Source organism: Brienomyrus brachyistius, chromosome 15, assembly GCF_023856365.1.
Source record: "Brienomyrus brachyistius isolate T26 chromosome 15, BBRACH_0.4, whole genome shotgun sequence".
NCBI classification, from domain to species: domain Eukaryota; kingdom Metazoa; phylum Chordata; class Actinopteri; order Osteoglossiformes; family Mormyridae; genus Brienomyrus; species Brienomyrus brachyistius.
In genome coordinates this window covers 1,012,648-1,027,589 of record NC_064547.1, presented here as the reverse complement: position 1 = coordinate 1,027,589, position 14,942 = coordinate 1,012,648, and the positions used below count along the sequence as shown (strand labels likewise).

Sequence of the window (14,942 nt, the reverse complement as noted above, 5' to 3'; positions counted from 1 at the left end):
CGTGTGTGACAATGTGTCTGTCTTGGGATAAACTGACATTACACCTCTGCCCTGTGCCCTCTTGCCACCCTGTTCAGGAGAATTGTTTAGAAGACAATGGAAGGACTGTTCATTCAGTCAAATCATAGAATATGTCCACTCTTGGGTGAAGCAATACGTTTAAAAGAAAACAGAGTACAACTCGTTTAAATAAAGTAATTCTCTTTTTAATTGTTATATTACAATAATATAACATCAAAGCAAACATACAGTAGTCACATCATTCATTAATGAGCAATTGTTTTTGTATTTAATACTGTGCCCTGTGTTGGGCTGGCCCCCCATCCTGGGTTGTTCCCTGCCTCGTGCCCATAGCTTCCGGAATAGGCTCCGGACCCCCCGCGACCCAGAAGGATGAGTGGTTTGTAAAAATGGATGGATGGATGGATGTTTTTTGTATTTAATACTGAGTAACACTTTCTGGCAGACTGAAATTGCTTTTAACACACATACATAACATTTACAAATATATGTGTGACTGATGGAGAAAAATCAAAAATGCAACTAAACTTCGGGTATTACGAACAAAAATGCATAAAAATAAATTAGGTATAAGTAAAATAGACTTTAATTTGACCCATTCGCTTTTTTTATCCGTCACGCACTACAATGTACTATACAAAAGATGAAAATTTCATAGTGTATAAAAAAATAGTTGAATATTTTTACATGTATGGACTGTTGGAGTTTGCATGTTAATCTAGTTTTCTTCACGTCTTTGTTTAAAAGGGGATTAATCTCAGGTTGCATGGTAAGGATAAAGATCCATTCACAGGCATGGAGTATCTCTCCATAGGAAGCTCTTCAGGTGGTGCTAGGGTCGTTGTCATATACATCTGGGACACAGACAGACACAGAATATATTCAATTGGCTCGATTTCTCAGTGCTGGCAATTCTGATCTAATCTCATGCTGGAAATTAGCTGGTAATCTGTTAGTCTAACACCAAGTTTAGAAACATAATTATGAATATATAATATATTTTTTATTTTTTTTACATATATCTTTTAATATGAATCATATAATCAGAATTTTGAAATAACAGACCTTTATTACTATCAACATCATCATAAATGTCCCCTTCTCTGCAAAATAACACAAAAATATCTCACATGAAGAAATGACACATCGAAAACAAAACATCATGTTCGATCAAATCCCCTCCTGCATCTGGCAATATGCATAAAGTCTTTTACGATTTCACAGTCAGTTTGGTGTCTGATCCAGTCAAAGAAATTTGGTCATGATGTAACTGATGGCGGACTTCAGCTTGCATCTTGTCATGGTTTACAGTATGTCTATGTGTAAAGGCTTTGCCTAAAATTCTGATTGGATAGAACCTTGAATGAAAACACATACTCACTCTTGCAGCAGGATCCCTCTTGGCACAAACCCATCTTTAAAAGAGGAGGAGGGGGGATTGAAACAACCCATTCAATTGTTCAAACTTAACAAGGACTAACTTTTAATCAATATATAATTTCTAATAAATTAATACAGTGGACCCTTGATTTACGAAACTCAATTCTTTCACGTGGGCTGGTCGTAACTCAAGATTATTTTTCCCATAAGAAATAATGAAAATACCCATAATGCGTTCAGAACCTCCCAAAACACCTCTTAACTAACCTTTTCATAAAAAAAGTTTTGTAAAATGTGTGTAATTTACCAGAAGCATCAATAATTTTTCTCGTCTTTCGTTTATCTATACTAATAATAGCTTTTCTACCTCATCTAACTCTGTTGATCTTTAGCAACACTGGCTTCCTTATGCAAATCTTTTCTTTGTAAGATTGTTGAGATGGTGGATTTCGACATGCTGTAGACCTATACATTAGCAAGATCTGTCACACGAACGCCACTCTCATATTTCTGCATGATTTCCTTCTTCTTTTCCATTGTGATTGCTTTATTTACTTCTCCTTCCTATTCTAAGCTTCTAGCTTCTAGTATTAGGGAAATTAATTATATAAAGTACGGCACTGACCGAAATGACGCCCAGAAACAGGCTCAGACTGACGCTTACAGGCGCCTCTCAGGCTTCTCGTCTCTTTGTTCACAGCCACACAAAACGAAAATTGTGGTCTTAACCCAAGTTATTCGTATGTTCGTAACTCGAGTGTCCACTGTGTATTATCAATGTCAAACCTACAAGTTCTTTGTGTTATAATTTATAATAACAGAAGATTGAATAATCCCTGAAGAATTTGATAATTATGCTGCCGTAAAGCCATTACAGTTCACTGTATTGTTTAACTGTGTTAAGTCAAGCTTAATATTCAATATTTCTAGCTACCAAAAGAATATCAATTGCTGCTTTACACCACTAGAGGGCAGACTTTGCACGTACATTTCCCCTGTCCATTACGACACAGTGCTTTCCTGTCGTTCACAAACTGAATGACTTCTAGGATTTCACCCGGATTCAGAGTCAGGTCCTTTCCGGATCCCTTCTTCGTGGAGGTGTTTGGGTCAACCATCATCTTATACTTCACTTGTACAGGTCCTTCAAACTAACAGCACAAAAACAGACTGGTAACGACTCTGAAACTGTTTCTCTTGCAAATGCTTCAGTGATTCATTACAGCAGTTTAGGTGATGGACACACAAAACACACAGGATTTCAAACAAAGATGCTTTTTAAATTAATCTGACTTGGCGTTAAAAATCAATACTAAATGTAATATTGATCAATCAATTAAACGTTATCCAGAAATTCATATTTTACTGTTATTTTTTTCAACACCTGTTATGTTGTAGAAACTGAAGAAACCAAATACACAGAAATGTTTATAATTTATAGATATTATGAGTTAAAATGCGTAAAATGTCTAATGTTGATAGCTAATATTAACTGGTTGTGGGCTGCCAGTTTGACAAATAAATGAGAACAATTACAAATTGATTACATATAAATATCTTGTAAAATACATTAAAATAAGCCCTTCTGTTTTCACATGGTACTAATATTACTTTTTAGTTGCACAATTTAGTGCATGATCCCTTTTGCTACTGATTGTACTAAATAAAATATTAAAAACTCACCTTAAACTTTTTTCTAAATTCTTTTTCTTCCTTCTCCTGTTTCTTGCTTTTCTTTAGGTCCAGACTAGAATGAAAAAAAGAATCAAGCTGTAACATCAAAGCACGTTTTCAGCCTGATACCACAACTCTGAAGGGCTAACTTCTGCATTCCAGACTTTTCTGTGAATTTAACACAGCTTGCCAGAATTGTTGCTAATGTATTTAAATATTAGCTACCCATTGTGCAGTGCTCTTGGAGACTAAAGGAATCTGCAACTGCTGGATTTTGGTGCCTGCTCACTGGTAATATCCATATTGCAGTGGGATGGAACACGGGCAGCTCGATGGATTACTGCTGCATAATTATTGCAGTTGAATGTAAAGCTACAATGGCCAGATGCAGTATGAGTGACGCAACACATTCAGCTTCATAATATTTTCATAGTTCAAAAGCACAGATTTTCATGTTACTATCTGGATTTGCATAGAGGACACTTGCAGTTTCCCCATTCACTGTATTCAGACCTAATCATGACACCAGTGTCCAGTATGTGTGTTTCTCCATTTGGCATCATCTGTTACTACAAGGTAAAGGGACTTAAAATGTTTGGATGTACCTGATTTCTGGTGGTGGGGGGGGGAACACGTCTGACAAGGGATCCACATCGTCATACACATCTGTTAACGGTACAGACGTCATTCACTCTAATTATACATGTGGTTTCGAATTTATTTCTACGTATGTTCAAGCCGAAAGCAGTAAATTCCCACACTTGTCTTACCTTCATCCAAATTTTCACTGCTGTAAAAACAAACAAAACAAGGTTTGCAAAACCTATGACGTACCACGGTCTTTTTAGACTGGGCACACTGGCCATCTAACCTTCCTGACTGTTTGGAATTCATCATGTCAGGATTAAACAATTTACTGAAGATGTATGACAGTGACTGCAGGTGACCTGTTCAGCTGGTCCGACGTGCCCACATCGTAATAGAGGTCATTCGCGTCCTCAGGGGGTGGTTCAGGGAAGGCCATGTCGCTGGGTTTACACAGCAGCCTTCGCTTCACTTCCTCATAGTCCACTTCCACGCAGGTGTTGCTGATGTAGCCGTCTACAAATACAGGTTAACAGCTATTGACGAGTGGCTCTTTACATCTGAGGCAAAGTGCACACATTAGAAGCTGTTTTATTTTCATTATGCGTAACTGCATTTCTTAAAAACTGCCTGAAGGTGGTCGGAAAGGTGTTTGTGGGGGTCGTATATCTGTGCTCTGTTGTTTCTTATATGTCAATGCAAGATTTTTGTATCGAGAGCAGGCAGCTTCATTTAATGCTGGGTTTGAAAGTGTTATATACATATAAACACACTGCAGAGGGTCTCAAAGAACCAGAAAATACAGGAACGATAAAGTTACATGCACCAGTGAAATAAATATCTGATCCTGGAACCTGGCAGTTAGAAGGTAAGACAGCTTTCAACACAATCAGCTGACAGTGCAGGACAGTGAACGTAGTCCCAACAATCAATTGCACGGTTAGCTACCTAAAACAGTTCCTTAGATTTTTACCAATTGAGCTCACCGTCGAGGCCATCGGAAGGAGTTTGACATTTTGGGGGGTGTATATTTAGACATCGCAATGGCCACACATGAGATAGTCACACCACAAAAGAAATGATGGGATAACTGACCTATAAGATTGAATGCCTTTGTCTGATACCGGATCACCAATCTATTACACTGCAGTCAGCTAGAGGCCTCTGCACTTTGCCAACTGTGGTCACCTGGCTGGAGTGAGTTTTTTTCCCACACTTATTAAAACTTACTTGTATAGCACTCCTTCCTGTTCCTATAGTTATTAATATAGGCATCAACTTTTGAATTCTACGCTTGCTTAGCCTATTTGGTTAACCATGTACCTTGCTTTTAACAACAAGAGAGCACATCCTGTACTGTTTTGAATTCTACGTTCCAGCCTGGTTTTGCTGAAAGGCCTTAGGCCGATCTTGAGCGTAGCACTGTTACAATTTATTCTGGAAAGAAGCTATACGTCTTACATTGGATTTGCACACTGATACTGATATTTTGAAAGAAAAAAGTATTGATCTGTTCATGAGTAATTGCTTTAATAATAAAAATCAATTAGAGTGACCTTATAAGTTCCAAAACGGAACACTTGGGGCGGGTTAACCTGTAATTTTCCTTTAGTGACTGGTTTGTCTAGCTAATGAGGCATAGCAGACATTGCCAATAAAGCACTCATCTGACGTACCAATGAACTCATTGTAGAGAAAATAAGTAGTTAAGGAAGTGTTTCCCAACCTGGTCCTTGGGGACTCACAGACAGTCCATGTTTCTGCTCCCTCCCTACCAGATAATCCACATTTTTTGCTCCCTCCCAGCTCCCGTAAAAAATGGACTATCTGTGGGTCCCCAAGGACCGTGTTGGGAAACATTGCGTTAATACACAAGCCACTTCTGTTTCACTGGAACGCTGCAGGTCTGAGATGCAGGCAGGTCGCTGTGTCTGACTTACAGTTGCCGGCCATTGTCCTTGCTAGCCACTTGCCCTCAGGGGTGTTCTTCACCTGGATGATCTCCACTCGGTCCCCCTGCCGCACACACAGGTCGCTCTTCCCGCCCTGGTAGTCACGAGTGACCCTGGCTATGTTAAGGACCTCCACGTCCTTAGGGAGCTAAGACCAGATCCACAGAGAAGATCTACTCAGTGCCACGTTAACAGGACACATATAAACATAGTTCATGGGAAATGAGAAGTTTTAGAGGCTTATGAAATTGAAAGCCTAAAATGTCAGGTGCACATTTGCAAGCCAGCCAGCAAATACGCTGTGATTCATGCCAGTCTCTTTTTAATCCTCAAAAACGAGACCTTAAATTTTTTGCGGTACTCGTTCTCCTTCTTCTGTCTTTCCTTCTGTTCCTTCACTCCCAGCTCAGGCTGCTGTCTCACATCCTTAGGCATCCGCTCTTTGATGGGAGGAGGCTCAGTAATGTCTTCAGGTCTGCGGGCAAAAGCCATCAGGATGCTTAGGGCAGCTGGCTGGATCTCCGCACTCAGCGGACCTTAATTGTGTTAAGGTCTCAGCCTTGGATGTGTGGCACTGTGACTTCATCACGGCATCATGCGAGTGTAAACCTCACCCAGTCGCAAATCACAATTTCCAATGGGCAATAGTAATGCCTAAATTATAATGTGAAAATGTATTCTTATTTTTAATTATAACTATTTTTTCTTACAGAATATAGTGAAAATGTTTGACTCACTCATCAGCTGTTTCATAGATTTCCCCTCCATCACTATCCTGGAAAAAAAATCATACACTGTGTATTAATCCTGCAGCACAGTGTCATAAATGTCAGCCACTGGTTTCCAGTAACAAGATTATATGATGATAAATGAAACCCGATCTAACCCCAAGATTCTGTTACATTTCCCTTATGTTGTATTTTCACTTCACTTTACAGTTTTCCTTAGATTATAGCATGTTATATGTATAGATTTTTATACACACATTTCTTATATAAACTTTATATCTATTATGCATTAAGCCATGATAGTAAAGACCCCCCAGGGTACTTAAAATCCACATTTTGGGGAAAATATTATAGACAACAGAGGGAATAGAAACTGAAGGTTGAAATAAAAAAATATTTGACACTAAATAACAAACACATCTAGCAGTGCAGTCCACAAACATTTCAGGAGAATATCTGTGGAAAAACAATCCTGGCTGCACCAGTGATTAGAGCAAGGCAGGGATATTTAGAGGCTGCATGAGCTACAGAATGACAGAAACTTACCTCAGCTGCCTGCGTAAAGTCTGTGAATGAAAAAAAAAACAAATAAAAAACTTTAACATGCTGCATGTACAGAGTAGAAGGGAATTCATGTAAATGCCTTCAAGACTAGGGCTACAGCCCGAACAGGATGCCAGCCAATCACTGGGCACGAGACAGGGCTACAGCCCGAACAGGATGCCAGCCAATCACTGGGCACGAGGTAGGGCTACAGCCCGAACAGGATGCCAGCCAATCACTGGGCACGAGGCAGGGCTACAGCCTGGGCAGGATGCCAGCCAATCACTGGGCATGAGGCAGGGCTACAGCCTGGGCAGGATGCCAACCCATCACAGGGTATGAGGCAGGGCTACAGCCTGTGCAGGATGCCAGCCAATCACTGGGCATGAGGCAGGGCTACAGCCTGGGCAGGATGCCAGCTAATCACTGGGCATGAGGCAGGGCTACAGCCTGGGCAGGATGCCAACCCACCGCAGGACATGAGGCAGGGCTACAGCCTGGGCAGGATGCCAACCCACCGCAGGGCACGAGGCAGAGCTACAGCCTGAGCAGGATGCCAACCCACCGCAGGGCATGAGGCAGAGCTACAGCCTGAGCAGGATGCCAACCCACCACAGGGCATGAGGCAGAGCTACAGCCTGAGCAGGATGCCAACCCACCGCAGGGCATGAGACAGAGCTACAGCCTGAGCAGGATGCCAACCCACCGCAGGGCATGAGGCAGAGCTACAGCCTGAGCAGGATGCCAACCCACCGCAGGGCATGAGGCAGAGCTACAGCCTGGGCAGGATGCCAGCCAATCACTGGGCACGAGGCAGGGCTACAGCCCGAACAGGATGCCAGCCAATCACTGGGCACGAGGCAGGGCTACAGCCTGGGCAGGATGCCAGCCAATCACTGGGCATGAGGCAGGGCTACAGCCTGGGCAGGATGCCAGCCAATCACTGGGCATGAGGCAGGGCTACAGCCTGGGCAGGATGCCAACCCACCGCAGGGCATGAGGCAGGGCTATAGCCAGGGCAGGATGCCAACCCACCGCAGGGCATGAGGCAGAGCTACAGCCTGGGCAGGATGCCAACCCACCGCAGGGCATGAGGCAGGGCTACAGCCTGGGCAGAATGCCAGCCCTTCACAGGGCCTATTGGCGCATACACATATATATGCAAGTCCACAGAGGGTGGAGGCGTGACTCGAGCCTCCAGTCCTGCAGGTGCTGCTGCTCCCATTATCCTAGGAAATGCTCTGCACTCCGTTTGCTGCACAGTCAGCATCAGTGTGGGTGTCCAGCTGGTCTAGCTTTACCTTTGTAAGAGGACTTTATGGGGGGAGGCGGCGGGGGTGGGGGAAGAACGTCAATGTCGTCATACGTGTCCGGGTCATCCTCATTGTGTCTGCACAGCGAAGAAGGGAAAACAGAGGAACCGGGGTATTGAGGTCACATGACTGAATGATAATCCCACAGACATTCTGAAGTCTGCAGCTGTTTGTAAAAGCAAGTGTGAGAAAAACTGGACTCCACATTTAAAGACATCTTTCAAAATATATCATTTAAATCAGTGCATCTCAATTTAGTCCTTGGGATCCCCCAAGACTATATGGTAGGAAGCTGGGAGTGAGCTACGATCATCAGGGCCCCCCCATGGACGGACTGAGAAACCCTGTCTGGTTTCTAGCAAGCAGCTGTCCCTCTTTTCAAGACCATTTCCTGCAGCATCGTATGGCCATTTAAAGGAAGCTATTGTGCTACAGGTTTCTCCCTTCTACCCCACACTGTTTCGTCATCTCTGTACCACTTAGATCTTGCTACCGGTTCATCAGCATCCTGCACTAGAAACATTGCAAACAGATGTAAAGCTCATTCTTAGTAAAGCGAAAGGCATGTGGAGAAAGGAAGTGAAGTCCAGCACCGCAGCCCACGCAATCCCAAAGCGCACAATCAGGGCGGAGTGAAAGGCCCCGCCCCCCGGCCCCGCGGCACTTCCCCTCCCACAGAGATGGTTCTTCCTAGAAGTCTCCGGAACGTTTGATATGGCAACACCGTGGCCTCAACTTCCTTCATTGAACGTTCATGCCTTATGAACAGCACAATGGCACAATACAAAGATGGATTCAGGTAACGCTGAGGAAAATACTTCAAATTACAGCCCAAAAGCTGACATCTGTCTCCCAGCACATTTTATTTATGTAGCAGCTGCTTTTATCCATCCATCCATCCATTTTCCAAACTGCTTATCCTACTGGGTCGCGGGGGGTCCGGAGCCTATCCCGGAAGCTATGGGCATGAGGCAGGGAACAACCCAGGATGGGGGGCCAGCCCATCGCAGGGCACACTCACACACCAGTCAGCACACATGCACACCTACAGGTAATTTAGTAACTCCAAGTAGCCTCAGCATGTTTTTGGACCGTGGGGGGAAACCGGAGTACCCGGAGGAAACCCCACGACGACATGGGGAGAACATGCAAACTCTCTGCTTTTATCAAAAGCAACAAAAATCTGAATTTTTTGAGGAAGCACGGTCCGACAATCCTAGCAACAACTGACGGTTGAGTCTTAAGTGCCACACTCAAATCATTCTGAGTCTAGGCTTTGAACCAACACCATAAGCACAGCACCCCAACCCACCAAGCCATACAGCACCGCAGGAAGCGCATTACTGCGTATACTAACGTGACAGAGTGCTGCTGGCTCATGGAGCTTGGTTTAAATGGAGGCCTTGGTGGAGCAGAGGGGCTGCTTCTCCCAGAAGAGGCCGGGCTACTGCGTCCTGCAAAGGAAAACACACCTCCGTTAACAAAGAACCAGCTGGACAATGAAGAAGCGGGAACAGTCCATTTATACATCACTATATTTGTTTCACATACTAACATCATGATATGTTAAAATCCTTTGCTGCTCGACTTTCATCACGCAGCTGCATTATCCGTCTTGTACTTGGACTATTAGATATTTTTTAATGCTGCTGTTTATACCTTAATTTCCCTTCAGGCATTAAAAAGGTTTATCTAACCATCTAACCACTCAATGGTTAGCGAGTTTTTCTTATAGCAAATAACTTATATATAATGCTTATATAGTGCCGAATTACAGCATTGTGTGATTAAAGTTTGAATTTTAAATAACGTTCCCATTAAAAACACACCTTGACTTGTTACACTGTGCTGTTATACTGTAAAAACATCAGACACAGGAAAATATTTCTGGATTTTCCCATTACATTTAAATGCATTACACTGTTGATCACCAATAATTCTAGTAAAAACTTTCATTAAACAGCGTGGTGTGACAGGCAAAATGCAACAAACTTAAAATGCGCCAAACTTTTGAACAGAACGTATTACTTAGAGTGAGTTGAAACAGTGTATGTTACTTGTCTGTGATGTGCACCACGAGTCGAGCCTGACATTAGGACGAGCGAGTCTTACTCTCTGCCTTCTCTCGCGTAGAGCGCCTAGGGAGGGGAGGGCCAGCCGGCCCTCTGCGGAAAGCATCCAGGTTGACGTAGGGGGGGCGCTTCGGCTTGAGAGGCCGCATCCCCTCCGGAGGCAGGGTCCGCAGTAGTGGGGGCACTTCAGCCATGCTCTTCTGGCTGCGGATTGAGGACGGGGTCGGGAGTGCTGCCTTGGTGACCAGTCCTTCTGGCATGGGTGGTTGCTTCAACGATAGGTTCTGCAGAAGTTCCCCGGCAGCTTTGACTCTCCCTGACTGTCTCTCCCTGTCCGGCTGAGATGTTCTGGTCTCCTGAGGTACTGAGACAATCCGGTGGGAAGGAGGCGGTCTTGGGAAGACACCGAGTGGTGGGATCGGCCGTGCAGCACCCTGGGACTCGGGTTCCGCCACAGGTTGCTTGAGCTGGTGAACTGGAGGCAGACGAGGTCCAGGCACCATCGATGGAAGAACTGGTGTTGGTTTAAGTCTGGCAGCTCCATTTGCAGAAGCGTCAGGTCCCAGCGGCAGAATGACTCTCGGAAATCTCTGCAGCGGAGGTCTTTGGATTTCAGCACCTTTGACGTCGGTCATTTCTGTCTTCGCGTGAAATCTGTCCCTCAAGGCTTTGACATCCACACTCTCCTCCTGTCAGAGAGGGGTCAGAAACTGAGCTGCTCTACTGCAGAGCGGAAGACGGGGAGGCAGCACGTTGGGCGCCGTCCCTCTGCAAAGCGCTCGGCAAGAGCAGCAGCACGCAAACACATGTAGTGAAACCCATCCCACACAAACAAAGTGATCTCCCCGATCCTTCAGACACCATGCATACAAACTGACACCAGATCCAAGAAGAACACAGAAAAATCATATTGGCTGAACATCCATGGTTTGTGTGACATCGAATGCGATACTTTTGGTGGTAAAATATAAATGACTGACGACATTTTGGGAATTATTTTTTATATATTGTACATCTACACCCAGTCACCGATGGGGCAGGTTATCTGCCTCATACTGAAGTCCATTTCAGTCAAGGGTCTTCATGGTATTTTTATTGAGATTTTATTTAGCAATATCTACTTTTTACATTATATTCTGGTTCAATGAGATCTCAACCACTAAAATTCATTAAGCGAACATGTAATACAGGTATAATAGGGTGAATAACAAGGTTTAGGTGTTTCATCATTTTCTTCCAGTTTCTCACAAAACTGAGCAGTTAGCAGATATAACATGGATGGTTTGTCAGATTTTACAGATTAAATTAGACTGACGCTGTTCACAGCTCTGAAATTATCAGTGTTAGGGATGCCTCAAAAAGTGTGAAACACAGCAGGAAGATTGCAGAACCATATTTTTGACATCAGTTACACCAGCTGATGATAAACTGTGGAGCGAAATGGGGAAACAATCTGGTTCCTGTAAAAATGAGGTCACAGCCACAGCTGTAAAGGGGGTAATGAGACTAACTGCCGAAATCAAGTAATACGAAGTTTACTGACACTGTATTCATGATAGCGAGGAATGTATGAAAATTAACAACTGAGTTAATAATTGGTTAAATGTAAACTCTGAACAATGTACATAGGCAGGAAACACCAGCAACCACACAGAGAAATGGGTACACTTAGGGACTCCAACAAGTGTAGCCATAGAGACTGTAGTTAACCTATCAGAAGCATGCATTCGCTACCCTGAATTGTTCAAAGACACAGGAAATAGGCAGTTTTTCCTCCGTGTTGCCTTACAAATGGCTGCATCGTGCACAGCCTTACACAAAATGGTTGTGGTCCTGGAAACATATTCTATACTGCTGCATTTGAAGTGATTAACAGTAACATAGTACTTTCAATGAAATACCTGAGGTAAACGAGTATTGTTTTTAATATGAAAGGAGTTACCAGATATTCTCAACCAAATCAGCAAAAATGTAATATATTAAAGAAACGACACGTATTATGAACGGAATCGAGACAATGCCGGATAACCCACAAATTAATAAAGGAGAATAGGGCAGCCTACTTATTACACCTCAAAGCAAATTAACAAACAAAAATAAAGTAAAAACGTATCTATTCATTGTGCGATATATGAACCTTTTCCCAATCACCAGACCTTGAAGTCACTGTACATGTATTGTAGTGAACATTCAGCTGACGGGATCTGCTTTATACACCATGAGTTCTATGATTAGCAAAGGAGACATGTTGCCATATCGTGACTTGTGAGTTCAAGGCCCAAAACTATCTTATCCGGGGTAATGCTGCTCTACACGTCAACACAAGCGCTTTTGAAGTGCTTGAGGTAACTAATCAAACCCAGCCTAGTTCTCATTTACATTTAATATCTATCCCCCCCCCCTAACCAAGAGCTGAGCATGCCTTCTGCATTTCAGTCCCTCCCAGCCTGTCTGCTCCACCTGCACCTGAATAAACCAGAGCCTAACCTCAGAGCACAAATGTTTCTAGCACCTGAAAGCTATTTTGGAAGGTCTCCTGAAATATGCCTCCCATTACAGGACAGGCAAGTACGTCAAATGTCTAATCATAAACCTATTTTATGTGAAAGCAAGCACATGCTTAAATTATATTTAATATCCAGATATTGGTAACAACAAACAACAGAAAGTCATCAATTACTGCATCCTTTATAAATTGTGTCATTTGTAGTAATGATGCTCACATTCAAGTAGAAGCCACAATCGCACTAACATCACCATCAAAAGTGACTTTGGTTTGGTGCTGCTTCCTTAATCTCTGTTCGCCACTGCAGCTGTTTCTAAAACTGGTGTAAGTCCAGCTAATCCATCTATGTTGTTCAGAATTTATTTTAAATCTGAAAGCCATCAACAAAAAAATACCTTAAGTGACTTTCTGTCCAAGAAAGTCATTTTTAAAAAAGAAATTCTTAGTACAAATATACAGGAAAATGTAGAATGTATAAATGCTCATTTAACACTTCATTGTTCATGTTCATTAAGCACCTTTAAAGTGCGAAATTATTATTTATGTAGTTATGGTTGTGATTCTGCATATGATTGTAAAAGGAACAAAACAGTATTACAAAAAAGTGCAATTGTGAAACAGTAAAAGCTCCATCAGTAACCAGCCCCAGGAATGTAATGTTGTGATAATGCGCTATATAAAAATAAATTTGTTGTTGTTGTTGTATCCTAGATCGTACCACACTGTGTAGATTGTAGTTTCTTGTTCGGAAACTATATTTTGACACCCTATATCGTGCCTATGTAAATGGTCTCTCTAAAGCAAGTTTAATCACATGTGCAAATAACATGCAATTCCGGGAAATTATCCCCCTGGGGCACCTTGCTCATTAAACATAATGAATTGTTTAATAACGAAACGGAAAAGGAATCATTTTAAGCCGGTCGGAATTAAATTACTAGAGAAATCCATTACTTTACACTACCTACTGATAAACTATCGGCAACAGTACGCGTCGACACATCATCCTTTGTTTTGAAACAACCCAGAATTACATAAAGCGATAAGATAATGCTAGTTACACCGCCGACAATTGTACTGTATCTTACCATGTTTAAGAGCGTCGTTTACGGTCCAAAAACGCAAGCTGGACACTTTAGGATCGCACGTAGGAGTGTTTTTCGGAAGCTCAGGTGCTGCCCGCACGTAGTGGTTCCGCTTTTCTCGTAAAACTTGTTACCTAGCTGTTGTAGCTGTAATCTGTCGGCGCCCGGCGAGAGGCGCGTCAGGAAGCGCTGCCGCCGTCCTGCACGGCGTCCGTCTCCTAACATATTCTGCAATATTTAAAATACTTCAGGAGAGAACAATCCAGTAACGCGAAGGCTGTAATGGGAAACTTCTCTTTTAGAAACGCTCTATTTTGTAACGTTTTTCAGTTCTGCACACACTTTCACATCTCCTTTCCCTGCGGAGGTTAGAGCGTAAGTTGGACATATTTTCACATTCTTCCCAAAATTCTAAATATAAGCATAATATTTAAATAATTTATTTGAACATTTTTCTCACGAATTGTTATCAGAGATTTATCGGAATAAAGGTCCTATGTGACTGACGGGCCGTTATCGCTACACGCTGTAATCGATGCGCTGGTTATACGGCTCACTGCAATGAACGTAGCTATTCATTTATATTTATTTGGACTGAATGCATTTTGTCTAACTACATCATTGCGTAGCCTATTTATATTGCTATTTATTTTGCGATTTAAACATAATAAAAATACACTTTTATTATTGCTTGCTGTCGCCATCGAGCTAAATATATATTAATAATCTAATAAAAATTTCAACATGTCGGTTATACTATCAAGCTATACGCAAGTGATTTTTAAATAATAATAAAAAGACTTTTAAGGCATTCGTAAATGTAGTTTCAGAAACAGTGGTATAAGAAACACCTCCCGCATCGTGACACGTGTGTGACCAGCGCAGTACCCCTCCCCTCCCCCCCCCATCTTAAGCACTTTAAACACCGGCCTTTTTGTTTTATAATGATGAAGTTTTTTTTGCAATTTTTTGTTTGTGCTGTGATTCAAATAAAGACAACAATCTACCGGTTCCTTTATTCCTGTTTACAATCATTTACATTGCGACCAGTGTGTATGGGAAATGGCGAAAAGGTGATTTATT

At 42.5% G+C, this 14,942-nt stretch overlaps 1 protein-coding gene across 1 annotated transcript; it reads right to left on the bottom strand.

Annotated features, from left to right (window-relative positions):
• Positions 1-184: 184 nt before the first annotated feature.
• Positions 185-14,399, bottom strand: si:ch73-40i7.2 (FYN-binding protein 1). The gene is made up of 16 exons (XM_048976372.1): positions 13,863-14,399; positions 10,309-10,957; positions 9,554-9,650; positions 8,185-8,273; positions 6,887-6,906; positions 6,350-6,387; positions 5,955-6,087; positions 5,601-5,760; positions 4,023-4,176; positions 3,846-3,865; positions 3,681-3,741; positions 3,085-3,148; positions 2,390-2,552; positions 1,403-1,436; positions 1,087-1,124; positions 185-875 (listed from the first exon to the last, which is right to left on the bottom strand). The coding sequence occupies exons 1-16, from the start codon at positions 13,863-13,865 to the stop codon at positions 844-846; spliced, it is 1,755 nt and encodes a 584-aa protein (XP_048832329.1). The 5' UTR covers positions 13,866-14,399; the 3' UTR covers positions 185-843.
• Between the last annotated feature and the right edge of the window lie 543 nt (positions 14,400-14,942).